Raw genomic sequence first — 26,481 nt, forward strand, 5'->3', positions numbered from 1 at the left:
ATAATACTGACAAAATACTTCAGTCTGATGAATTTGTTTTTAACAAATATTCAATTGGTCCGAAACAGTCTTCTTGTTAGTATACAAAGTTTTAATTTTATAAAGTAGCACCTATAGTCAAATATTTATGGTAAATGCCATAAAATATTAAACATGATAAAAATCTATAGTATTCAAGAATAAAATGCATATGAACATTCAAAAATTTATTTGGTACAACCTTTTATTTATTTTTATAATCACAACCCTAGATATATTTTTAGATAAGAATATAAGGAAGTCATAGTAATTTTTATTCTAAGATATGCATATGATATTCAAAATGAATAATAATTACTAACTCTACACTCATGCATCTTTCTAAAGAATTTATTATAATGCAATTACACTTGGAATGCATTTGAAATTAATCCACTAACTATAAAATAGAATTATAAATGCAAGTTCATTTATAATCAATGATGCGGTAATAACATTGGTAACCATAACCAATTTTTTTTCTATATTGCCTTTATATAAAAAAGAAAACTTTAGTTTTGATAAGCACAATATCAATACCTTATACAGGTGTTAATCCCATCATGTTATAATTGCCTTGCTTCTGACAAATAATTGGATAGCATGTAGCAAAGTAGTACAACCCCATGCCGGCTAATATTAATGTAATAATTACAGCAACTATACCCCATGCAGAGATACCCAGGCCTCTTCTGGTGGCATTCTGTCCTGGTAGTCCAGAAGAAGTGCCCGCCAAAGTTTTCGGTCCTAGATCCTTGTTTTTGTTGGATTTAGCACCACTATAGCCTCTTGCACTTCTGAGAGCCATGCATGGTGATAGTAATTGAATTAATACTGAAAGGTAACTTTCATATTAGTTAAAAATAAAAATTCGCTTTTATGTTAAAATAATTTAGCTGTCTACTTACTTAGTAAAAGAAGAGATACTCGTATTAATAAACGGATCATCCTTATTATGATGCTTCTGTGGGGAAATAATTTCTGTGGATCAATTTAATAAACTCAAAACTGAACTTCTTTCAAGAATTAAAAAATATTGAAACAACGCAATAAGTTACGGTTCATTTATTTTATTATAATCTTATAACAATTTAATTTGTTATTTCATAAAGGAAGAACTTTGAATTATTATTTAGACTGGAAAATAAATAGCACAAATTCGAGAGATAACAAACACGCATGACAGAAACTTAATAAAATATTTAGTTTAGTACAGATTACAGAGACTAAGTTTAAAGCATAGGTGTTCTGTGATCTAAAGAGTTGCGGTATCAATGACTAAAGTTTAGATTAAAAGTATAGATTGGCAATACACGAGATAGAAAATATAATAACCTATATGTTAGAGTGAGAGAAATAATAGAATAACAAACCTATTTAGGTACATACATTGCCCTTATTTATAATGCATATAAAACATTTATAAATATAAATAGTGCCAACTAAAACTATGACTTAAATTTATTGGATGAGAGTAGGTAAGAAAGAATATTTACAATTTTAAATTTCACCAATGGTGAAAATTGTATAATTATAAATCGTTTTATACAAATCAAGGAATTTTAAAAGAGACAATTTAATATTTTATGACATTTACAAATAAATAGTAGCCTTTGAAGAGAGAATTTGGGAGACACAAAGAATCATCTTCATCATCTCAGCCATTATTCGTCCACTGCTGAACATAGTCCTCCCCCCTATATTATTATAAAGAACAGTCCTGAGTTACCTGCATCCACTCTCTGCAATGCATTTTAGGTCGTTACTCCAGTGAGAGGAGGGGGGGGGGGTCATATTACTCTGCGTTTGATCGTACGGGGTCGTCGCTCAAGAACCTTTCTTCCTCATTGTCATAGGTATGCATACTCATCGACAATTTCGCGCGTAGTGTTCTCAATCATGATCGGTACATTTATGACATGGATGTTAGACATGATTTTAGTCTTGTCCATGTTGCTCGGATCTGGGTATTCAGAGTTGTGCCCTCAGATTTTTCGTTGAATAGTACCTATAATGTATAATAACAAAAACTGCCGTAGTTTAAGGCCTAGGCAATCACTGTGTTTGTTTGGCACTTATATAGGTAGTAAAAACAGACGTGTCTAGTTCAGCTATTTTGCAGTTTTGGAGGAAAAAGTGTATTTGCCGTTCTTTGTAATGAATTACTAGTAAAGTATTAATTATATCACTCATTATTTGCCCCCTTAAAACATTTATAGATTTTTTTTATTTAAGAGTTTCCTCTTGTCGTGGCAACTAATTCATGCATTGTCTTCCAGGCCATATTGTTAACCTCCCTATAAGACATGACACACAGCATTCTCTTTATCTGACCATGTAGATATTTCTCGGGCTTACTAAATAGGCCACACAAAAAAGTAGGAATATGGAAAAATATAATAAGTTTATTTTAAAAATATAACAGAACAAGGTACATATAGTATTTTCAATTACAATTCAATTTATTCACAACAAAACTAGTGTTGAATATTTTTTTTTTTATAAATAACAAGAAGATATCATAAAACAACTTTACAATAAAACAGAAAAAGTATGAAGTAACAAAATAACCAATAATAATTGTTAAAAAATTACAAAAGTCATTAGTAAGGCATAGTATACAGTAGTATAATCATATCACACGTTTTAAAAAAATTATTCGAGAAATCCCAGTACTCACTGGCACACATTAGTGAATTTTGAATTTTTGCCTTTCTTACAATAAAAAAAGTCTCATACTTGCTAGTACTATATAGATAGATCAAATATATTTTACATTGTATTTCACAGAAATAAAATTCAGCAATTACGTGTTTTGTATCATTACTATATTTACATATACACTTTAAAAGATAGTATCACAAAAGTATATTAAAATTAAAAATAAAAAAAGTCTTATATCTTGGGGCAGGGAGTTTTCTTTAGATAGTTCCTGCCAGAGGGAAGCGGAACTACCGTAACACCACTTGGGAAAACTTTTTTCGCCTCATCTTCCGATATGGTCGGCAGTACCATGCAGTCATCTCCCATCTGAAAATAATACAAATAGCTATAAAATGTTTGATATTGTAAATTAAATAATTTTCTATATTATAAATTAACCAGAGGAGGAACTATTATTAAACCAGAGTAACAATCATACAAGCAATTCTGTCAGGTTAATGACCATTCAAATATAATCATTGCGACAATTTCTTTAAATAAGAAACTTAAATTATAGGTACTACATTACATTTTGGAACTACATTTGACTTCTTTTGTTTACATGGAGTTATCAGTACTACCATTTATTAGTTTGAAACCAGTAATTGGCCCAGTGTAATTAATACAATTATAGCAATCTCTTGACTCCATCCATTAAGAACTATGCCAAATGAACCTGCCATTGTTTGCCTTTGTTTAAGATAAACTGGCCTATCCTAGTTGAACACAACCACTTGGCAAAAGTTTTGGAAAAGTGATTTTTAGCATTTATGAGAGAAACCTGTGCTAAATTTTTCTTATGTTGAAACGAAAAAACAACACTCGAATTCATAATAATATTCTAAAAATAAAAGCTAACCTTCCAATCAACAGGGGTAGCAACTTTGGCTTTATCTGTCAGCTGCAAAGAGTCCAACACGCGTAATATCTCGCTGAAATTAATAAAATCAAAACAATTTTAATATAAGTAGTACAATCTCGCTACCACTTAGTTAACTGTATCTCCTATGACTGCATACTAACTAGAAATGTTCTATACATTCATAGTATTCCATGTTATACAACAAGTATTATTTATATATATAATAAATCAAAATAACATAGAAAGGGGTAAAATTGTAATAAATTATAAAATTAACTCTATGGCACCCATAGCATATTATACATTATATATATATATATATATTTAATTTCACTGAATCAAGTTTAATTTAATAATCAGTTTTACCACTGTATAATGTTATCACCACTATCTGTATTCTGCATAGACTCGACTTTGCTTTTTTTTTTAACTTTATTCATAAAAATGTCAATACTTTTTGTATTATCTATATCAAACATCTCAATAACATAAATTTTAGGTATTGTTTGCAGTAATTTTGCATATATATATGTACTATACTAACTCAAAGTTCCTTCCAGTAGTTGCTGGGTATAAGAGGGACAGGCGGAATTTCTTTTTGGGATCCACGATGAAAACAGCACGAGCTGTTAGTGGTAGGCCACCTGGATCCAATTCGTCCATATCCACCATCCCTAACTTTGTTGCGAGTGTACGGTCCTTGTCTTCGATAATCGGATATGGGAAATTATCATTCATGTTGTATCCTGTAATACAATTTTCCACCATGTTTATAGAGACAAATTTACTCTATTCTCTCAATATTATACTTCATATGTAAATAAACAATTTACAATATATTTTCAAATTTTTAAAGTAAATAATAAGTTAAATTTTGAGTACCGCCAAAAACTGCATTTGTTAAGGCCTTAATGATACATATCCACTATAGCAAAAAAATGCTGTGCATTTCCCTCTTTTCTCTTGAGTGTCGTGAGAGGCGACTAAGGGAAACTTAGTGACTAAACTAACATAGGAAGCAGCGTAACACTCTTAAAACATCACCAAATCCTTACTGCAGTTGCCAACCTGCCTTCAGCAGTAACGGTTGACATAATAATGATAATAACTAATAAATAACAATATAAAAAAAAAAAACAAAACTAAAGTTGAAAACTAATTCTCTACAAAATACTCAATCCATCCTCTATTGATATTTTATATTGAGATTCTGCAAGCATTCACTGAAAATATATTAGGTACACTATTCTAAAACAGATATACAGTACAGTACCAGCATAACATTTGATATCCTTGCACCACTCCATATGGGAACATACAGAATCGCATGACAAGCCAATAACCTTTACATTACGCTTTGTGAACTCTGGCAATAGGTTCAATACTCGAGCAAGCTCTGTTGTGCATACAGGTGTAAAATCAGAGGGATGCGAAAAAAGGATACCCCAGCTGAAAGTAAAATATATTATTATTATTTAATTGTTGCACTCTGGTGTCTTTATCTACTTACAAAAGATCTGACATGATCGAATAATAGAAATACAAAAAAAACACGTGTTTCAAACAAAAATACTTGTATTATTAATAACTAACCATAACCATATAAACTACAAGACTACCAGTTTCAGTAAAAAAACCTAGCGTGAATAATAAATAGTTCAACAAAATTCTATGTGCATTTATTATACAAAATATAACGTTAGACACGAATAAAAAAATATGCTTACCAGTCTCCTAGCCAATCATGAAAGATGATTTCTCCTTCCGTAGTATTTGCTTTAAAATTAGGAAAAGAATCTCCCAAGAGTAACATTGTAAGTTATAGGTTACAGGAATAAAAAAAAATCCGCTATTAATTGCTCTGACGCTTTAATACAATTTTGTATATTTAAAGGAAAATTGACAAATTCTATTTTTAAATAAGTAATTTAAAAAGGTTTAAAAACATAAATTAAACGTTAAAGATTTTAAATAAAAAAAAAAAGTGTTATTGTTTCAAAACTTTCTGACATGTGGGGTCAACGTGCGGTTTTATTCTCTGCAAGCCTGGGTTAGTGATGCGCGAATGCGAATGATTTCGTTATTCAAATAATTAGTAAATACTAATTTTATAATTCGGGAATTAAATTAGTAACGTACTAATTTTCGTAATCGAATCATTTTCCTAATTAGTATCTCGATCTAAACAAATGATAATGACAATAAAAATATTTGTTTTAAATATCTATAACTAATCGATAGATACGTCATGGTACCTATAATTGACCTTTATAACAAAATTTACATATTTATTTTCTAATAAATACAGTAAAAATGGCACGGTAATTAGTTGGTTCAATGGGTTGAAAGAAAATTGGCAAATTCTAGTTTTAAATAATTTAATTTAAAAAAAGATTTAATAATATGAATTAAATGTTAAGTTTTTAATTTATTTAATTTTTATAATTAAAAATTTTTAATTTTAAATAAAGAAAAAGTGTTATTGTTTCAAAACTTTCTGACAAGTTCTGACTAATTGACTTTTAGATACTCTCTTCAAACGTGGGTTAGCGATGTGCGAGTCTGAATGATGTCGTTATTCGAATAATTAGTAATTACTAAATTTATGATTCCGCAATTAAATTAATAATATACTAAGTTTAGTATTCTAATAATTTTTTAATTAGTAGCTCGATTTAAACTAATGCTTTAAAACTAAAAACTCTAAACTAAACTCTAAAACTTTTAGCTTGCATAGCTAAAAGTGACCAATCAAATTAATAATGATCTATAAAATGCATTATAAACAAACGAAATTACAGAAGTGTGATAAACATGTTCTTTTCATCATTTTATAGTACTTTAAGAATAGTTGGTAATGGATGACCAAAAATGACAAAAATGTATTCAGTAATGGTTATTATCATTATTTATGGTTCTGATTATCGGCAATGTTAACAGAAAGCGCTTGATATTTCGCATGTGTCGGCATAAACTTTTTGTAAAGTTTTAATATACCGAGGAATCGTATACCAGAGGGGGACTTTATACAAAAATCGTTTGCCCACCGATCCTTTTTAGGAGAAAGATGCAAAGGTAATGACCATGCAGTTCTAGCTCGCACCATATCTTCGATTTCTTTTTTCTCGATTTTAAGCTTTTCGGGAAAAAGACTGCATGAGCGATAAGGGACAGGCGGTCTATCGGGAATTTGAATGTAAAGTACTGTATTGTGCTCGTGAAATGCCAACATGATGTAATTTCGGGGAATTGTAAAAGAAATTTCATATAAGGACGATCACTATGGAAAACGATTGTTTTAATGCTGTGCTGATCACTAGATGGAACAACTGCACAGGATGTTAAACCAATCTTTCCATTTAGTAATCTGCTAACTGCAGATCAGAAAACAAGCAAGATACAAGATCAGAAAAGAGATTATAGTTATATAAGAGATCGTCTCCTATAAAAAGCATACTAACATCAACTATAACAAAATTCCAAGAATAATTTCTACGGAGCCCTAAGTTGAGAACATGGTGAAAAGTACCCTACGTTTTAATTTTTGAATCATTGACATCGGAATTGAGTCGAAATTGGTACTTTTAATTTTATCTAACTGACCTTTGGTTGCCTTATCAAAAACAAATAAACAATAACTGCCTGTTGGATTGGAAAAATCAGTGGTTGCCTTCATGATATTGGTCTTCATAAGGCGGGTTGGTTAGGATGTAATCCACTTTTGCTGCCTGTCGCTTCGGTAGAACTCCAACAATGTAATTGTATTTGGTCCGCTCGTTGGTGATAACGGCGAGCTCAAAGTTTGCTTCAGCTTGCGCAAATCACAGTGTTGGCCATTCGGGCCAGAAAGAAAGAAGCTTAACCGATGCCTTATGTATCTCCATAATGGGAGGCACGATTTACAGAGATTTTATTATAACAATACAGAGCATATAAAAAATATGAAATAATAAGTATAAAAATACGTATTGACGACGCATGAAAGGCTTCCGAGGTATGTTAACGTCCTTAACTTTAAAGATAAAATTCCCAGTCAGCGGCGCACACAAAGTGCGTCGATGGATGCCGCGTGTCTTTAAAAATGGTAAGTAGATAGTCCACAACACCGCACGTAGATATTAATTTTGTAGTAATGATAAAAAAAGGAAGTAGTACGACGGGTATATAACCGTATGTCTGATTTAGCTAATCTTCAGTTCTCGGTAGTTACTAGATTAATAGTACATAGTAAGATAACTTTTGCGTTCCATGTATATTATTCTAGTTTTTAGTACTAATTATAATCAACTTTCTGTGGCAAAGCATAATACTTACAAACTAAATAGAATAGTACCTTTCTAGAATGGTGAATCTAATATAAAATTAACTAAGAGTAAATAAGAACTAACAAAAACTATGTAACTTAACTATAATATTAAAAACTATTCTTCTACAAGCTGCAAAGCTAAATTAAGTGTAAGTAACTAACCTAAATTATAATTTTTAATTATGGCAATTTAAATGTCAGTTTCCTATTAATATGATGGCGTGTACTTCCGGCGAGTACGTTGTCAGATGTCATAAGTGCAATGCCGGCGATGGGAAAAATGCGATTTTGTTTAATACTTTTACTTCACATCGTTATAATATGTAAAAGTGCCAACGTAGATACAATATCGAGTGATGTAAAATTTAAAAATGTAGATCGAACGATAGATATCGCATCACAACTTGTAAAAATTACATCAAAAATAACCCTGGAGAACAGTGGTAAATCGCCGGTAAAGAGTTTTTTGCTAGCTGTAGAAGCTTCAGCACAGAGTAAAATCGCGCACATTAGTGTTAAAGACGCCAATAACAAAGATCTTCGTGTCACAGAAACTACCGTACAAGGGTACAACAATGTTAAGTTTTGGCGTGTGGAACTAAAAGAAACAATCAATGCCGCCTCCACAGCTGCTGTCACGGCAGAATCTGTGTTTACGAAAGCCTTACAGCCATACCCAACTGCAATCGGACAACAAGAAGACCAGCTAGTGAAATACAATGGGAACTTGTATATCTACACACCTTATCAAGTTATGTCACAGAAGTCCAACATAATCATGAATACAAAGAACATTGAATCATTCACTAAAGTGAAACCATTCTCACAGCAAGATGGCGCTATTCAGTATGGTCCATATTCAAACATAGAACCATTCACAGAGAAGGAGTTAAGTGTTCATTATAAGAATAATTCTCCATTCCTAACTGTGACTAGAGTGGAAAGGCTCATTGAAGTTTCTCACTGGGGCAATATAGCTGTAGAAGAGATAATTGAAGTTGAACATACTGGAGCTAAGCTCAAAGGTCCTTTCTCTCGGTATGACTATCAACAGGACCATCACAGCGGCCCTGCCAGTGTCCGTTCCTACAAAACTTTACTACCTGCATCAGCATCTGATGTGTACTATCGCGACACAAATGGGAACATTTCTACTTCAAATATGAAAGTGAAAAAGGACTCTGTTGAGTTGGACCTAAGACCTAGATATCCGCTTTTCGGTGGATGGAGAACTCATTACACGCTTGGATACAATGTGCCAAGTTATGAATACTTGTACCACTCTGGCAATGAATATTTACTGAAGATGAGAGTTGTAGATCACATTTTTGATGATATGCAAGTTGATGAGTTAGTTACCAAGATTATATTACCGGAAGGTTCTGTGAATATAAAAATTAATGTTCCATATCCAGTGACTAGATTGCCTGATAGCCTGCATTATACATATTTGGATACCAAAGGGAGACCAGTCATAACTTTCACTAAGGCCAATGTTGTTGAAAACCATATCCAAGACTTCCAACTGCGCTATACATTCCCTCGTTTGCTGATGTTGCAGGAACCCCTACTTGTTGTTGGTTTCCTTTATACTTTATTCTTATGTGTTATTATTTATGTAAGATTAGATTTCTCTATTCACAAGTCTGAGCATCAGCATAAAGAATAATTTAATGTAATAGTAATATATTGCACAGTATGAATGTAATCATTTCACATTTCTGTGTTGTCGCAAATGATTATTTGTAGAAATAAATATCTTTTATAACAGTATTCTTTTTCTTTCTGAATAAAATATCCCTTCTTTATCATAGTTTTTAAGTAATCTATGTCTTTATGTAATATGGATATGGGCAGTTTACAAAACTACAGAATATGAAAAAAAAAATAGAATTTAAAAATACATTTATTCATGACAAACATTTCTAAATATTTTATTTCAACCATGCTTTTTCATGGGTACATTTGAAATTATATACAATTTGCATTAATTATAAAAGAATATTTGAGCATTATATGTACGAGGTTTGTCCGGAAAGTACGTATAAAAGTTTTTTAAAAATTTTATTTTACAATTATTCAGGTAAATCAATTTTATCCCCTTCAAAGTACTCCCCCTGTGACATAATGCACTTGTGCCAACGCCGTTTCCACTGTGAGAAGGCTCCTTGAAAGTCCTCTGGTTGTAGGTTTCTCAGCTGCCCCGTCGTAGCTTTTTTTATCTCATTTATGTCCCCCAAATGCCGCCCCCGAAGTACCAATTTGGTTTTTGGGAACAAGAAGAAGTCACACGGGGCCAAATCCGGCGAATAGGGGGGTGTTCGGTCACCGTAATGGAATTTTTACTCAAAAACTCACGGACAACAAGAGAGGTGTGGGCAGGGGCATTGTCGTGGTGAAGAATCCAACGCCCCTCTCGCGCCAATTCTGGACGAACTCGTGCCACACGACTGTCTGACCGTTAAACGACGGTCCCCATTAACACAAGTTCGAATTCTTTCCACGTTTTCGTCGGAATGTGAAGTGGAAAGACGTCCTGAACGTGGGTCATCTTGAACGCTTTCTCGGCCCTCTCTGAATCTTTTTAGCCACTTGTGGACGGTTGGTTCCTTCACAGCATCATCCCCATAAACTGTTCTGAGATCGGCAAAAATTTCACGGCCATTCTTGCCGAGTTTCGAGAGAAACTTGATTACGACGCGCTGCTCTTCAACGGAAGCGGGCTCCATGCCGACGGGGTTTCGTTAAGAGGTAACTTCACAGATGGCGTGACAAGCCAGTTCGCACCGCACGGCGGTCAGACCAGAACTGAAGCATTGTTAGGGACATAAGGAAGGGGTCCTGCGCTTACCTGGCCTCCCCACTCCTCTTTCTCGCATTCCAGAACACTTTTATACGAACTTTCCGGACAGACCTCGTATATGTATTAATACACTCATTAAAGTTACTTATCTTGCCTTTATCTGCAAAAATTTGAATACAAAAAAAAACAATTTATATTTAGCGTCACATTCAGCAAATATCAAAAACATCTAGATGTATATTTTTGGGCTAACTAAATTATAATTATTGCTGTACTTTCAGAAATATATGGTTTGTTATTATTAATATAGTTGGGTTATTTTTTTAAATTCCAGATATTATATTTGTTAATGTCCAAATAAATAAACAATGTATGTTGAGTATATAGACACACCCACATTTTTACAAGTGGATATTCAAAACTTTCAATATCTTAAATATACATCAAATAAATATCTACCCTTTGAAATTTTTAAACATCTGTAAAATATTGATGCCTATTAATTCCTCTTTTTTCGTATTTTCTTTCTTTTAGGTATAGTAGAGAAAATCTTATCTGAGAAATCAGTTAAGGGTACAATAGGGATGGTATATATAAAAAAGGTACAAGCCCTTAAGAATTTTTAAAATAAAAATTTATGCATAAAGGAAAATGAAATAAAATCTTCACCTTTTAATTAAAAATATAATGTATAACATTGATTGATCTTGACTTCACAAACTTCAATAATTATTTAGTTATTGTTGAATTATAATTAGTCATTCTGTATTATAATTATTTAAATTGGCTTTACTCACATAAATAACTTCGACATTATTATAAGTAATTAAAATTTATTACTTAATTTTCTTCTATATTAATATAAATAATCAATCATTCCAAATAAATGAATGACTTAAAATTCATCCACATTAGAGGATTATTATTTTAAAATTATAAAATATTTAGATTACTAAGACAATAATCTTTTGCAATAATATAAAATATTAAAATTACAACATGGAAAACTTTATGCACATTTATGGGTACACCCATAGACAACATTTATCCAGACATTACAGTGTAATGTAATGATTACTTGCTCATTGTTTCAATATGATATTCAAGCAATTTATATATTAATTTACTCATGTATTTTAAACTACTCATACATATACAATAAAAAAATATATAAATCAAAGTGTTGACAGGGCGGATTATATTGTAAACAATGTAAGTCAATGTGACTACTTCCCCAATTCAATGTGAATTTAAAAATTTTTACCTGTGAAAGCCTGTTCGGTATTTTTGTAAATTTTTTTTTATATAAATATCAGGGAGCAGAATGTGCTGAAATGTAATCAGCGAAAAAAGAAACTATTGAATAGTAATAATAATCATGTTGAGCCATGTCGAGTAGTAATAGTAATCAGGGGATATAAATAGGTATGTAATCAGGGAGCAGAATATGTTGAAGTGTAATCATTGAAAAAATCTGTTGAATGGTAATCAGGGAAGAGAATTTGATAAAGGAGGGTTACAAAATACAATTAATATCAGACTCCATGCTCGGCAAGTTTGGTGCGCAGTACGACGGGCGCGCTGGTGCAGGGCAGGATCGCCAGTTCGGTCACCACGGCCGTCACCAGGCTCGGGGGCGTCACGTCGTACAACAGGTTTAGGGGCGTCAGATTCGGGTTCGATCGCCAGTCCTTCAGAGGGGAGTTCTCGTCGGACTTATCGATCAATTCATCTGGATCACCTGTTTGTAATAAAATAGAAATATTTTTATTTTCAATATATTTATTTCAAGTACTTCAGCGCTGGTGGACTGTGGTCGGCACTGCAACCTGAGATAGCAAATTCTAGGGGATATGCCTTTAATTAATTTAATGGTAGTATCAATGTAATCCTTAGCCAACCTGGCAATCGCAATGTCAAATGCCTGTCTGTGGGTAAAGGCGTCGTTGACATAACAAACCAAACATTCATATGAGGCTGGCATAGTTATCTAGATGTATTGAAGCCTCAACAAAAATTAGATATAAAAGAATTTACTTATTTATTTTATACTGAATAATATATAATATAATATGGAGGACGACATCCTTCTCTCTATGCATCATTTTATCACTAAAATAAAATATTATAAAATGGAAAAACTAATATAAATATTAATTTTTCCCATCGGAATCATAGAAAAACATTGAAAGAGTATAAAAAATGTAAATTTTAATAAAAATAAATAGTGCAATAAACCATTTATTGTCTATCAGTTCTGAAATATTAATTTACAAGAGCCAATTTGCAATATGAAAAAAAACCTTTTGTAAACATGGAGTAAACCCGTATAGACTGTGCAAACTTTGAACACTTTGTTTGCAGACATGCTCATTGTTTGTGCTGGCCTTTAAGACTCCGCGAAACACTAAGAATGTAGATACTGACCTATCTCGTTGTAAACGAAGGCGTCGGTCTGCACGCGGTCAGAGAACTTGTGTGTTTCGGCAGCCACAAGTACTGGCACGTTGGCAGCGCGCGCCAGCAGCGCCACCTGTGCTGTGCCCGCAGCGCTCAGCACCGACCCGTTGACCAGCAGCGAGCCCGCGCCCACGATTACCTTGTTTATCTACACATACATACACCATATGTTTATTGAGATGGGAAAAGGGATTGTAGGTAATGGAGATTAGTAGCCGCATTGCTAGCAATATACCTTGACAGGTATATTGCTAGCAATGTGGTAGCAATATAACGAGGAGGTCGCCTCGTTATTCCCTCTGGAAACCATCGTGATCGATTTATTGTTAGATTCATCATGGTGGGCTAACCTGCTTTATCCTCACCTATCATCCTTCACTGGCGCCCCGCAAGTGTATACCGATAGTGCAGACGGAATTTCCATACATCCATAAGAAAAAAGGGTCGTAATATATTTTATTTATTGGCAAAAGACATAACATTATTATAATAGTATTGATTAGACTACAGCATGGGGTTCTTCAAGAGGGGTGTAAAGAGGTTTTGCAGGATCGACAACGCGTGCGTAATACCCCTGGTATTACAGGCGTTCATAGGCTACGGTAATCGTTTACCATTAGGCGGGTCGTATGCTTGTTTACCTACCACAGTGGTACAAAAAGCAATTAGAAGCGAATGAAATGTTGTGGCGTACCTTTTTGATGACGTAGCTGACGGCGGTGATGTCGAGGTAGGTGCAGGGCAGGCCGGCGGTGCACAGGCGGCGCAGCAGGCCGATGGCAGCGCGTTGCAGCCGCGAGCCCACCACCACCACGTGAAACCGCACGCCAGCGCTCCACGCCTCCACCAGGATACGCTCCACCAGCGACGAGCTGCCGCCAACAGCGTATACATTAATACACACACATTTATTTACTCTTTACTACTGAACCATCCCGGCTTTGCATGGGTAGATTGGTAGAAAAACAAATAAGATAAAAGACAATCCACGTTATTCCCTGATAATGTAGCTTTCTATAGGTGAAAGAATTTTTAAAATCAGCTTATTGTTTTTCGAGTTTATTAATTTTAATTAAAAAAAATCAAATCCTTCCTCTACATACCTTCCGCCTCATACACACAACGGCCCAAATGAGAGGCTAAGCGTGGAAAATAGAGTCCTATTCACATTTCACCACCTTACCATCAGGTGAGCCGTATGCTTGTTTACCACCTTAGTGGTATAAAAAAACCTACCCATCTATCAAATTTCATACAAATCCGTTCAGCCGTTTAAGCGTAACTGAGTAACATATTTAGATTAGTAGAATTGATCAAAATGCAAACAGCAGTGTACTTAATGCAATATGGCATAAAAACAGTTATAAGTTACAGCATGATACAATATTGTACAATTTTAAAATCACGGTACAATAAAGAAGTAAAATTTATATATTGTATGGAGACGTTTTAATTTTCCGCAATTATATCGGGGACGTGCAAGGAAATATATAATAGCGTCTAAAACATACCAATTTAAAAGATTTACGAATAATAATAATAAATATATACAAAATATTTCGTCTTATATACACTTTGTATATAAGACGAGATATTTCGTAAATACATAAGGTTGAAAATATTTAAATTTAAAACACATTTTTTTTTCACCGCATAATTAATAATTAATATTATTATTATTTATTTAATACTTCTGTTTTGTCAAAAGTTGACCGGGAAAAAATGTTTTATAGTATTAAATCCGCCATTTATACCAGACCTTTTTTTGTATGGTGGTCAATAAAGAATAAATAAATGAGTCTAGAAGTGATTTAGCTTTACAACAAGCAACCTTTTTGCTCTGCAAATAAAAACGTCCGCTTCGATTGTTACAAAATAATAGAAGTTAGAGTAATGTAAGAGTCAACTCTTTTAACTGCATAAAGAATTATCAAATTCGATTAATAAAATACAACATAATTTAAAAAAAAAAATTACGAATTGAAGATGTCTTTCTTTCAAAAATCGAATAAAAACATAAGGCTCGAGACAAACAACAATACATGTGTAAGCATGAAACAACTTTCAAAAAAGTAGGGTTGGGTAATATGTAGCAATATCTATATATTTTAGTTACAATATCTATATACTGGTCCAATAAGGAATATGTTAAAAGTCTGTTATCTAAAAAAATTATATTTGATAACAGACTCTTAGCATATTCGAAAAAAGATATCTGACCTATATGGGCGATATTAAAATGGGTGATGACCTGTTTTACCGCCATCACCCGTCAAGAAGATCCCAATATACAAAAAACACAAGGATATTATTAAAATTGAAAATTGTGAATTAGAGCATGTACATAGTTTCTTACCATCCATATGTCAATATGTTGTCGCCATTGCATATTTTCTCCCGCACCGCCAAACTGATCGCCTCGCCCGCTTTGTCTATTTGCTCTCTTACGTAATTATCTATTAAATCTTTCAGAGTTTTCTTTGCCTGCATATAAAAAAATGTACACATTAAAAAAATACGCTTACAGCTATAATTCTTAATAGGGTAGTTAGAAGCCATTGACTGTAGTGAACGTAACATAGTTAAAAAAAAATCTAAAATATAAACTTTATGGGCTAAATAGTGGAGCAATAAATCATTATATAAAAAAAGTATCTTTTACCTGCGACTTGTTAGAAAGTTTTTTAGAAATTTTACGCCCTTTTTTTTAATTTAATTATGAAGACAAATTGATACAACCAATTGTTTCAACCGTAAAGCAGTTGTGTTTGCATGGCTGTGTTTCGGTTTGAAGGGTGGGATATGGCGTGAATTTACTGGGTACAGAGGAATAACACCTGAGTCCTCAGGAATGGCAACGCATGGGGGTATCATGGGTGAAACAGTATACTCTGCTATGTCAATATACTGCTCATGTCTATAGGCGATGGTTACCACTTTCCATCAGGTGGGCCGTCAGCTTGGTTGCCATTCAATGTTGTATAAAAAAAAGACATACTGTTATCATAGTAGTATAAATAAAAAATTGATAAATTGATTGAATGGTCAAACCATTGGGAGGGGGGGATTGTTAGTAATGCGAACTACCAGTTGCATTGCTAGTAATATACCCAGTGAGGTCGATCTCCACGATTAGCTTATCACTCTCACAATAAGCTAACTGACCTGCTCTTTCATTTTCACGTATTATCCCTCACTGGTACCCCACCGGTGCATACTGTTAGCGCAGGCGGGGTTACCATTCCATTACCATCCATTAAAAAAAAATCATTTAGTGTTCCTACGATAATTTGAAATTGGTTACAATTACATTAAGTTCTATCTTAACAGCATAAAGTGTGAAGGAGCAAAGAGCACATTCCTTATTAAAAGACCAGCAACACACTTGCAATTTAGCTAATGTTGCGGGCGGTAATCACTTACTATTAGATGAGTCGCATACTTATATGTCAAAAAAAAAAAAAACTAACTGTAGATTTGTAATATTCAACTTACGTCATGTTCATTGACATTGTTGGGTAGCTGAGTGAGATTATGTCTGAAGTATTTGATGGCGTTCGTCTGGGAAGCGGACGGCTGTCGCATCGACCACAAATACTCGACACTCGACGTCAGCTGAGACTCCAAACCTCGCGCGAATTCGGTCTTCGCTGGTAGAGTGTAATCTGTCACCATCTGATTAAAGACAATATATAGTGTAACTACATATAATAAAAAAACTTTTTTAATTAGTATATTTGCAAAATGAAATAATTCTTGTAAGAAGCAATTTACAGTGGTACCCTGCACTTTGGTTATGTTATGTTAAGAGAGCGACTGGCTGAAAACCAGCGCTGTGCAGCTGTTCACATTGCGCTGGGACACTCACAGCATCAGCTGAGCCGGTTCCTTTCGCCTAGTATGGGATACTTTTTGTATGTTATTTATATTATATATTCTAATTGTATGTTTATTGGCAATAAATGTTTCTATTCTATTCTATTCTTAAACATAGAAATTAAAAAATAACAAATGTATTCAAAGTATTTATCGCCTATTGTGATGACATGATATTTTTGCAACAAAAATTAAATTGTTTAAAATATACATTTTAGTTGACTGTTACTTATGCATTGATACATTCTGTATAGCGTAACATCAACTCTGAATAGTGAAAAAACACTTCACTAATTGATGATGATGATGATATCAGCCGTTACTTTTTATAGAGGGAGACTTTGTACAAAAGTCGTTTGTTTGGGTACCTCTGTCCCATTCGTGTTTCTACCGTGAAGCAGTTGTGTTTGCATAGCTGCCTTTCGGTTTGAAGGGTGGGATATGGCGTGAATTTACAGGGTACAAAGGAATTACACCTTAGTCCTCAGGAATGGCAACGCATGGGGTGTATCGTTTCTATAGGCGACGGTTACCACTTTCCATCAGGTGGGCCGTCAGCTTGTTTGCCATTTTAAGTTGTATAAAAAAAAAACAACAATAATTATATTTTATATGTGAACCTTTACACACCTACTTTAATTTAAAGTAATAATTTATAAACTGGTATCCATATGTGTCTGATATGGAAAAAAAGTTGACCTAAAAATTTAAGCTGTAAACCTGAAATAATAACTGACCTTCCGCAGAGCATCAAGTAACGCTATACACCTGGCGTTGGAACCGGCCACCACACGGGATGCAAGCTGAACGCCCAATTTTACTATAGCAGGGTGTAGGCTGGAAACAGTTATAAATAAATAAATAAAAATATATTACACCAATTACCTAGTCCTCAAGCTAGGGGAAATGGATTCTTAGTAATGAGATTTAACTGCCCCATTGCTAGCAACAGACCTTATCAGGTCAACCTCCACGCGGTTCCCTCTAGAAACCACAGTGGTTAATTCATATTCAATCGGTCACTATGGGCCAGCTGGTCTACCTTCATCCTCAGGGTGACAGGTACCCTTCACTGGTACCCCACAAGCGTAAATCGATAGCGCAAGCGGAGTTACTATTCCATCTTCACTCATTAAAAAAAGTCCTTAAGCTAAGGACTGATTATTTGAACAGCATTATTTTGTTTAATTTCGCTACCATTATCATGTGTGTGACTGTCAACACTAAAAGATTGACCATGACTTTTACTACCAGAAGTTCTACAACCTTCCATATTAGCCATCAATTTCGAACTCCAGCAGTTACACACATACTAATGGTAGCAGAATTAAACAAAATATTCAATATATCCCAAAGATGGTTGACGTCAGGCAGGCGGCCAGTCGTAAACCAAATAGCCAAATCTTTTTGTAATATGGATAAAAACATTACGCCGATCCCATACAATAATTGGGATAAGGGTAGGAAGATGAATGATTCAAATAATCAGTGATATGGACTTCTGCAAAATAACACCTAGTACACTAAAATATCTAAGGATATCAAGCATTAGCGACTCTTCTGGTGTTGCTAGTGTCTAGTATTATAATTACTATTATAATTCTTTTTATCAATAAGTCATTATAATATTAAATAATATTATATTTAAAAAAATATTTAAATACTAGTCCACGCAAATGTTGTTTTATTTTCTACTGGGTCCATTTTTTCCTATTTGGATAAAACTATCCTATCTTTATAGCTGAAGCACATAATACACATCTACACAGTTTCATTAAAATCTTGAGCACTTGTTGAGCAGTTTTAGATATTAGTGTAACAACATTGAATATTTTAGAATTACTTTAATAATAATTATACAATTTCATTAATGTTTTAAAAACTTACTTTGAATTAATGGCAATATTTTTTAAGGATTCCTTTTCATGCCCAGTAGATAAATGCTGGAACCAGTTTATTCTTTGTATATACTGAGGCTTTGATTTTGTCTTCTCTGTCAATTTTGCCTTGGGTTTTTCCTATAAATATAAACATTTTTATGCAATGAAAATTGAAGAGTAAATGTGCATTTAATTAATTAGTTGTTTGACTTCAAAAATTTCATCTTATACATTTTTCTTCTTACAGTAAAAAGACAAAATGTCAGTATTCCTCAATACTATGGTACAATGCACAGCTTTTCAAAATATCATTTATAACTTAAAAAACTGAAAATAATAAGTAACAAGATATATACTTGCATAACTTACCTCTTTACTTAGCTTAGCTACATCTGTAACAGTCTTTTCAGGTTTCGAAGGAGCCTGCTTTTGTTTGACAACTTTCTGTTCTTGAGCTGCTTGCTTTGCAGCTCTCTGAGCTTCCTGCTTTGCTCGACGCTCTGCCTTCAATTCTGCTTTGCTTTTGGAAGACTCTTCTTGCTATATAATTTAAATAAAATTTATATAAAAAATAATACACATAATTTAGGTTATTTGTATATTGCTTTTAATCTATCATATGGATTTATAATCCCAATAATAAAATATTTAATAAAATATGATTTAATGTACCTTTTTAGGTTCTAAATGGATCGATTGAACTATAGCAGTAACATCTTGAACCGCTCTTGCAACATTCGCAATGTCTTTCAATGTTTCTACAACATCTTTTATTGTCATATCCTTCTCTGCAGCATTATCATCTTTCAATAAACTTTCCTTTTTAGATTCTTCAGTTAAATTTTTTTTATCGACTTCAACCATTTCTGATACACCTTTCTTATTAGCTTGTTTCATTGCTTTTTTTGCTGCTCTTTCAGCCATTACTTCTTCTTTACTTTTTTCACTAGATGTCTGTCCTTTATCTAAATTTTCTTTTTGTACATTACCTATATTTACTAAAGTATTACTATCTACTAAATGATCTACTTCATCTTTACTTTTAATTACAGTGCTTGTTACCTTAGATATTTTGTCTTTGCTAGTATTTTTTAACTCTTTTTTTACTTTATCTCCTGAATCAGAATTTTGTTTAGGAATATCTTTATCACTTTTAGTTGTATCTTTTATAGACTGTGTTCCTATAACTTCATTTTGAACCACCTCTCCTTTTTTAGCTTTTTGCTTGGCTAGTTTCTTAGCTTCTCTAGCAGCCAATATTTCTTCTCTAGATTTTTCCTTTGAAGACATTGTAAGATTGTTTGTATTACTATCTAATTTAATATTCTCTTTTAATTCATTGCCTATTTGTTCAATCACAGATATAGGATTTTCACCAACTTCTTTTGGCACATTTTCTCTGGGATGATTTTTCGCATCTGTTGGTTTCTTCTGTTGATTATTGTGACAAGCACGGGCAGCTTGTAACTTTTTTCTCCTAATTCTTCTCTTTTTAGATGTTGTCAATTGAAAAACAATCGTAGGAGATATTTCACTATTTGTCTGTTAAAAAGAAAGCAAGTATTTGAAGATATACATACTAAATATATACTAATAATACTAAAACCACTTTCTGTTTGTCTTTACATAGCTATTATGACCATTCACTTAAAAATTCATTAAGTCTCTTATGCTAATTATCATGATAAATATATATATTAAAACCAGAGAGAGACTTTGTATAAAAGTTGTTTGCTTGGGTACCTCTGTCCCATTCGTGTTTCTACCATGAAGCAGTTGTTTGCATGACTGTGTTTCAGTTTGAAGGATGGGATATGGCAGTGAATTTACAGGGTACAGAAGGTATCATGGCTGAAACAGTATACTCTGTTATGTTCATGGTACTGCTCATGTCTATAGGTGACGATTACCATTTGCCATCAGTTAGGCCGTCAGTTTTTTTGCCATTTTAAGTTACATAAAAAATATAATTAAGATCACTATACTATTTACAAAGACAAATGTCCTATCCATTGTTTTGAGTATCATCTGAGATGAAAATTCATTAATATACTAGCCCGAGATGTTGCATCATTCTGATTATAACCTCGAAACATGCCAGGTGTCACTTTCAATTAGTAAATAAGATTTTATATATATGATACCTTAGACAAAACCATAGCTGCTAATCCTTGGAAAGCTATAAAACAAGTAGCATTATAGGATTATATTTGCATTTTAATTAATAAATATAGTGTGTGTATAAAATATACTTACTACAAAAAATTTCTAACTATTATTCTCGCAATACCACATTTATATCAAGGTTACATTTACATCTACAACATATACCACATAGATAAATTATGATAATATAATTAATGAAATAAATTAACTTATTAAAAATATATTTAAAAATAAATTATTATTGAGTTTAAAAATTTCAAATCGACAAGTTGACAATATTTGGAATTTTTGGGTTGTCAAACCAAGTACTGTCAATATTTACATTCTTTACTATCCTTAGTCTATGCTATCCTTTTTAACACAGAAAAACAAATAGATAAGTATAAAAAAAATTACCTACTATTTACTTGTAGTCTAATCTGTAACTAAAATTTATACAACTCCTACTTTATTAGTAAAACAAAATAATTGATGAGAAAATTTTACTTACTCTATGCTTAGGATAATTTGCTTATGACTGACTTCAAAAATCGCAATCAATACATACTACTTCAATTAGGCATCATTTCTATTATTATTATTTAACAGATAATTAGTTTTGATGTAACAAAATGCCTGCAACCACATCGTAGATACCTAGTTCAAGCTGCATATTGTGCCACATAAGAGCCTAACAAATACAACGTAATCTAAAGACGAAACTTACCGTTGATTTTAATGGGTCTCTTTAATCTGTATAGTGACCCTGCCTTCGTTATTGGTATATGGTATAGATTTTATATTATATAGACTAGCGAGGCACCGGTGAATGACGATAGAATAAACAGGTTAGTTTTTTTAATGGATCATAATGGCACCTGCGCTAACGATATACGCTGGCGGTACACTAGCGAGGTATGATAGTCCTTTATGATGAATTCACTTAGAATTTAAAACGACAGTTTCCAAGGGGAATGGTGAGGAGGTCGACCTTATAGAGTGTATTAGGAATGAAAGGGATTATTAATAATGGGTATTAGCAACCCTATTACTAGCAATATACTCTATTAGGTCGACCTCCTCGCGGTTCCTCCTGGAAACCATCGTGATTGAATCATTGGTGATTTTGTCACGATGAGCCGAACTGACCTGCTTCATCTTCACTTATCACCTTTCACTGGTGCCTCGCCAGTGTATACAGATAGCGCAGGCGGGATTACTATTCCATTATCATCCACAAAAAAAGGTATTGCTAGCAATGGCGCTATTAGACTTCATTACTTACAGTCCCTTTCTCCCCTACCGTTGTAGTATAGTGGCGCTAGGTGATGTAAAATAAACACAAGCATAAAACAATAACCAAGGACAAAATTCGAAATTCAAATGTTAATAATAAAAGTAGTAAATAATACTGTAAACTATATTTATTTTTTGAAGATAAAATATAGATAGACAGGCAGGTACATATTATCATTATCTTTAAGTAAAATTACAAATACAATATTTACTGTTGATAATAATGATTCTACCTAAATGTTATAATATTTCATTCATATAACTTACAAAAATAAGTAATAAATGGAAAATAATAGCCATTTTTATAATTTATCATAGCATGACAAAACAGATATCGTATAATTTTACCGTCACAGTAATACGACCTATAATAAAAAAATAAAAATATAATGCAGTTATCTGGAGATTTTGAAGATTCTGTTCCCGTATTTATGCCCGTATGGATATATGGAATTGTATGTATGGAAATCCCTTTACGTTCTTCTACGGATGTAAAGGGATTTCGTAATTCGTTATCGTGTCTATGATAAAATTACATGCATTTTATTTTGTTATTACTGTGACAGTAAAATAGTATGATACCGTATAAATAATAGATGTAACATAAATTTATAAAAGTAACTAAAATATAATATAAAGCAAAAATTGAACTTATTAATAAAAAAAAATATGTATTTTAGGATAACACTACTTAATTATTAAATTACAAATAAAATTTGTAGTAGGTAAACGAAATCTCTTTTATTTGTCTTACGGTAATATATTGTAAATAAATGCACAATTTATTTAAATTATTATAAATTATAAAATTATAATACATTAAAAAGTATAGAAAAAATCTTTTATTTTTTTCTCTATGGCGATACCAGAAATCCTATTGTTGGCCAAATTTTGTGCGTGATTGCATTTTTTTAATTAAATATAGGCAAGGAGCCAATCGTGTAATTTAGTAGGTAGGTACCTAAGATAGGTGCGTAATGAATGATTTAAATTATTTTATGTTAATAACCTAAATACGAAAATAATATTAAAGTATCAATTTCTGTTATTATATGTATATTTACATATAGGTATTAATTATTTAGACATTCTAACTGGCACAAGAAATAAAAAAACAAATAAATACCGAAAAATATTTAAATGTTAAATTCGTGAAAAAACTTTTTAATATTTATATATCATTGCACCATGACTAGGAATAGTAACAAAAACATATTGTTTGGCTTTGGTCTTGTCTATGCGACAATAATTCACATAAAATTTTTCAATTATCGTGTCTGTATATTCTTGTACTTTATCTTTTGGACACAAGGCTACTGTACATCCTCCCCAACCAGCTCCAGTGAGACGACAATGTACGCCGAGTTCTTTGGATATATCAACAATACGATCCAAGTTTTCATGGGAACATTCATAAAGTGTTTTCAAGCTTTCATGACTTTCAGACATTAATTTGCCCAAAACATTCAGAGTATTATTCGTATTTTTGCCATTTTGGGAAATATTTCCATTCAATGTATTTGCGAAGCCATTTTCACTTTGTCCGCATGCATTACGAAAGTCTTCAACTCTCTTCGCTTCTTCGTAAACATGGAGTGCCCGTTGTTTTAATTTAAACTCTTGTAGACTTTTTGTATTGGCAGTTAAATATAAATTCTCCATTTTCTCTTGGTTAACATTCAAAATTTTGCATATATCCTGTTTTGTATAAATTTCATTTGGTATATGCTTTTTTACAAGGTTTACCATTTCTTCTAAAGATTTTGCTAGCTTAATTTGTACTTCACTTAAAGTGATGATATTATTATCACAAGATATTCCTTCAAGAATCGCTATTATCTTAGCAGCTAGCCTACATTCTATTACTCGTCTATTGTAATCATTCGTTGCGGCCTTATTCATTTCAGCAAGACTATGTGCAACCACAAATACAGCATCTTCTGGCAAAGCTACGGGTGCAGCATTCAATGGCTTAAACGTTATATATTGTGCGTTATATTTTTCAGCAAGGAAGGCAATAGCTTGGTCCATTCCACCTCCTTGTGTTCCAACATATCTTTCGCTCTTGGCACATAGTGAAGCAATCTCAGTTTTATTTGGTATCTCATTCTGTGCATAGATAAATGCAAGGCATGAAGCACTTACTAAGGCAGAAGAACTTGAAAGTCCAGAGGCCGGAGGTATATTACCATGAAAAAGAAATTGCACTCCGTTGATATTGTCTTTATTTAAATATTCTAGTGCACCTTTTATGCCACAAAGTACATAATTATACCAAAAAGGTTTCCCATTCGTGTCTGGTTTAATTTCTATGTCTTCTGAATTATTTGTTATATTTATATCATATTTAGTATATTTTGTATCAACATTTCGTAAATATATTTTTGATTCATTTATCACTCGAGCCGCGATTAGAATATCCTGTTCTATAGCCATTGGCAACACTGGATAGCCGCAGTAATCGATATGTTCTCCAATTATATTCACTCTGCCTGGCACTTTTACGAAAAAAGATGGGCTGCACTTGAACTCCACAAAGAAAAGTTCATTTAAACGTGAAATACGATCTGTATTTGGAACATTGGCAACTGTTATAGCGTTACTTTTTATTTCGCGGTCCATTTTTGAGAGGTTAATGTTAATGCCAACGCCGTATGTAAACAAACCGAACTAGCGCTCCGTGACTCTTCGGAATTGGAACTAAAAATTTTATCAACACAAACGATGCAAGTACGTCGTGTAACTCATATAGGTACCTATACTATACACAATGTTTCACAGTATTCAATGTTCAATACTTTTGTAAACTAAAGAATCTTAAACTCACGCAATAATAAATATAAACGCTACATATTATTATAAACACTTCTCTTCACATTGTATGTACAAGCACTGATAGCATTTATAGATAAGACTTGAACAACTAGTCAACATATTATAATTCTGCACTTACAACCAATTGAAACGATTAAACAATCACAAAACAAACAATGTTTTCATTCTAACCTAAAATTATTAAGCTGCCATCTACTATAACTCTGACTCTAAATAAGCCCATGAGCATTAGGACGTCAATTTACAGTTACTTTTATGCGAATAACCGTGTTTAGTACGGAATAGCCATAAGTTATGCTCGTTTCAATAATTAAACGATTTAAATTCATTCACTGATAGCGGATAACTTGCAATTTACGAGTATATACGCACTAATAATATTTTATATGCAAGTATAATAAAATTAAATAAGTATTTATAATTATTGCAACTTATATGCATAATATTAGACTAACATATAAACTACAACGACAAACAGTGAAATAGAGGCCAAATATAACCACCTACTCAAAATTTCAAAATATACTACCAATCCAAGTAAGGTATCCTAAGAAAAGACTTCATTTGTACATTTTGAAACTCATGTTTATTTATTTTTTTATTTAGCTTAGTTTATTATTGATTTATTTAATCGAGTTTTACAGTCTTTCTTAGTTATGATCGAAAATATAAGAATAAAACCATCTCGCTTTCGCCCTTATCTCCGATTTTTTTTTATTTAAAGATTTTGACTAGTATCGTATAATAAAAATATTAGGTATTATTTACGTATGAGAAATCTTATATAGGTACACACACACACACATACACACATATGTGTGTATGTATGTATAAGTATATACTGATACGTAATAAAATACTATAAATAATTCTAGCCAACGTTATTTTCTAACTAGTCCTAGTCTAGGACTCTTAGATAAAGCCATTTAAACTTCGTATCACAAATATCAAAAAATAGAATCTACTTCGGTATACAGGTAATTAACAATAGATCGGGGGGAGAAGGGATTGTTAGTAATGGGGATTAGTAGCCCCATTACTAGTAATATATCCTATCAGGTCGACCTCCTCATGGTTTCCCCCTGGAAACCAATCGTGATTGATTTATTGTTAGATTCGTCATGATGGGCTAACTGACCTGCTTCAGCCTCACTGGCGCCCCGCCAGTGTATACCGATAGCGCTGGCGGGGTCACCATTCCATTATCATCTATTAAAAAAAATTAACAATAGATCGTACACAGAGTACCTATTTAATGTTTAATTATGAAATAATTTAATCCTTTATTTACGTATAC

At 32.6% G+C, this 26,481-nt stretch overlaps 4 protein-coding genes across 5 annotated transcripts; 1 reads left to right on the forward strand and 3 right to left on the reverse strand.

The window, feature by feature from the left end:
• Window positions 1-2,824: 2,824 nt before the first annotated feature.
• LOC113518219 (peroxiredoxin-6-like) lies at window positions 2,825-5,630 on the reverse strand. Its single transcript, XM_026903025.3, has 5 exons — window positions 5,311-5,630; window positions 4,857-5,032; window positions 4,128-4,329; window positions 3,581-3,653; window positions 2,825-3,048 (listed from the first exon to the last, which is right to left on the reverse strand). The coding sequence occupies exons 1-5, from the start codon at window positions 5,394-5,396 to the stop codon at window positions 2,914-2,916; spliced, it is 672 nt and encodes a 223-aa protein (XP_026758826.2). The 5' UTR covers window positions 5,397-5,630; the 3' UTR covers window positions 2,825-2,913.
• A 2,478-nt stretch (window positions 5,631-8,108) lies between these two features.
• Window positions 8,109-9,662, forward strand: LOC113518151 (dolichyl-diphosphooligosaccharide--protein glycosyltransferase subunit 1). The gene has a single exon (XM_026902933.3). The coding sequence runs from the start codon at window positions 8,152-8,154 to the stop codon at window positions 9,556-9,558; it is 1,407 nt and encodes a 468-aa protein (XP_026758734.2). The 5' UTR covers window positions 8,109-8,151; the 3' UTR covers window positions 9,559-9,662.
• Window positions 9,663-9,777: 115 nt separating this feature from the next.
• Window positions 9,778-21,366, reverse strand: LOC113518138 (translation initiation factor eIF-2B subunit delta). Of its 2 annotated transcripts, none has more exons than XM_026902917.3 (10): window positions 21,165-21,366; window positions 19,581-20,450; window positions 19,278-19,448; window positions 18,916-19,046; window positions 17,766-17,865; window positions 16,648-16,827; window positions 15,509-15,636; window positions 13,847-14,024; window positions 13,120-13,300; window positions 9,778-12,433 (listed from the first exon to the last, which is right to left on the reverse strand). In XM_026902917.3, the coding sequence occupies exons 2-10, from the start codon at window positions 20,196-20,198 to the stop codon at window positions 12,228-12,230; spliced, it is 1,893 nt and encodes a 630-aa protein (XP_026758718.2). In that variant the 5' UTR covers window positions 20,199-20,450; window positions 21,165-21,366; the 3' UTR covers window positions 9,778-12,227. The 2 variants fall into 2 exon arrangements, with proteins under 2 accessions (XP_026758718.2, XP_031769056.2); XM_031913196.2 differs by lacking the exon at window positions 21,165-21,366 and adding an exon at window positions 21,053-21,157.
• Window positions 21,367-22,459: 1,093 nt separating this feature from the next.
• Window positions 22,460-25,460, reverse strand: LOC113518192 (N-acetylgalactosamine kinase). Its single transcript, XM_026902995.3, has one exon. It carries the CDS (start codon window positions 24,969-24,971, stop codon window positions 23,514-23,516), a length of 1,458 nt encoding a protein of 485 aa, XP_026758796.2. The 5' UTR covers window positions 24,972-25,460; the 3' UTR covers window positions 22,460-23,513.
• Between the last annotated feature and the right edge of the window lie 1,021 nt (window positions 25,461-26,481).

This window comes from Galleria mellonella, unplaced genomic scaffold, assembly GCF_026898425.1.
Source record: "Galleria mellonella isolate WM207_F2 unplaced genomic scaffold, CSIRO_AGI_GalMel_v1 utg171, whole genome shotgun sequence".
Lineage (NCBI taxonomy): Eukaryota > Metazoa > Arthropoda > Insecta > Lepidoptera > Pyralidae > Galleria > Galleria mellonella.

Coding starts and splice junctions, on each gene's coding strand:
- LOC113518151 (XM_026902933.3), top strand. CDS start 8,152: ATGCCGGCGATGGGAAAAATGCGATTTTGTTTAATACTTTTACTTCAC.
- LOC113518138 (XM_031913196.2), bottom strand. Junction 19,449..19,580: donor TCCATTTAGAACCTAAAAAG/GTACATTAAATC, acceptor TAAATTATATAG/CAAGAAGAGTCTTCCAAAAG. Junction 16,828..17,765: donor TACTTGATGCTCTGCGGAAG/GTCAGTTATTAT, acceptor GTCTTTAATCAG/ATGGTGACAGATTACACTCT.
- LOC113518219 (XM_026903025.3), bottom strand. CDS start 5,396: ATGTTACTCTTGGGAGATTCTTTTCCTAATTTTAAAGCAAATACTACG. Junction 3,654..4,127: donor ACTACTGGAAGGAACTTTGA/GTTAGTATAGTA, acceptor TATTAATTTCAG/CGAGATATTACGCGTGTTGG. Junction 3,049..3,580: donor CTACCCCTGTTGATTGGAAG/GTTAGCTTTTAT, acceptor TATTATTTTCAG/ATGGGAGATGACTGCATGGT.
- LOC113518192 (XM_026902995.3), bottom strand. CDS start 24,971: ATGGACCGCGAAATAAAAAGTAACGCTATAACAGTTGCCAATGTTCCA.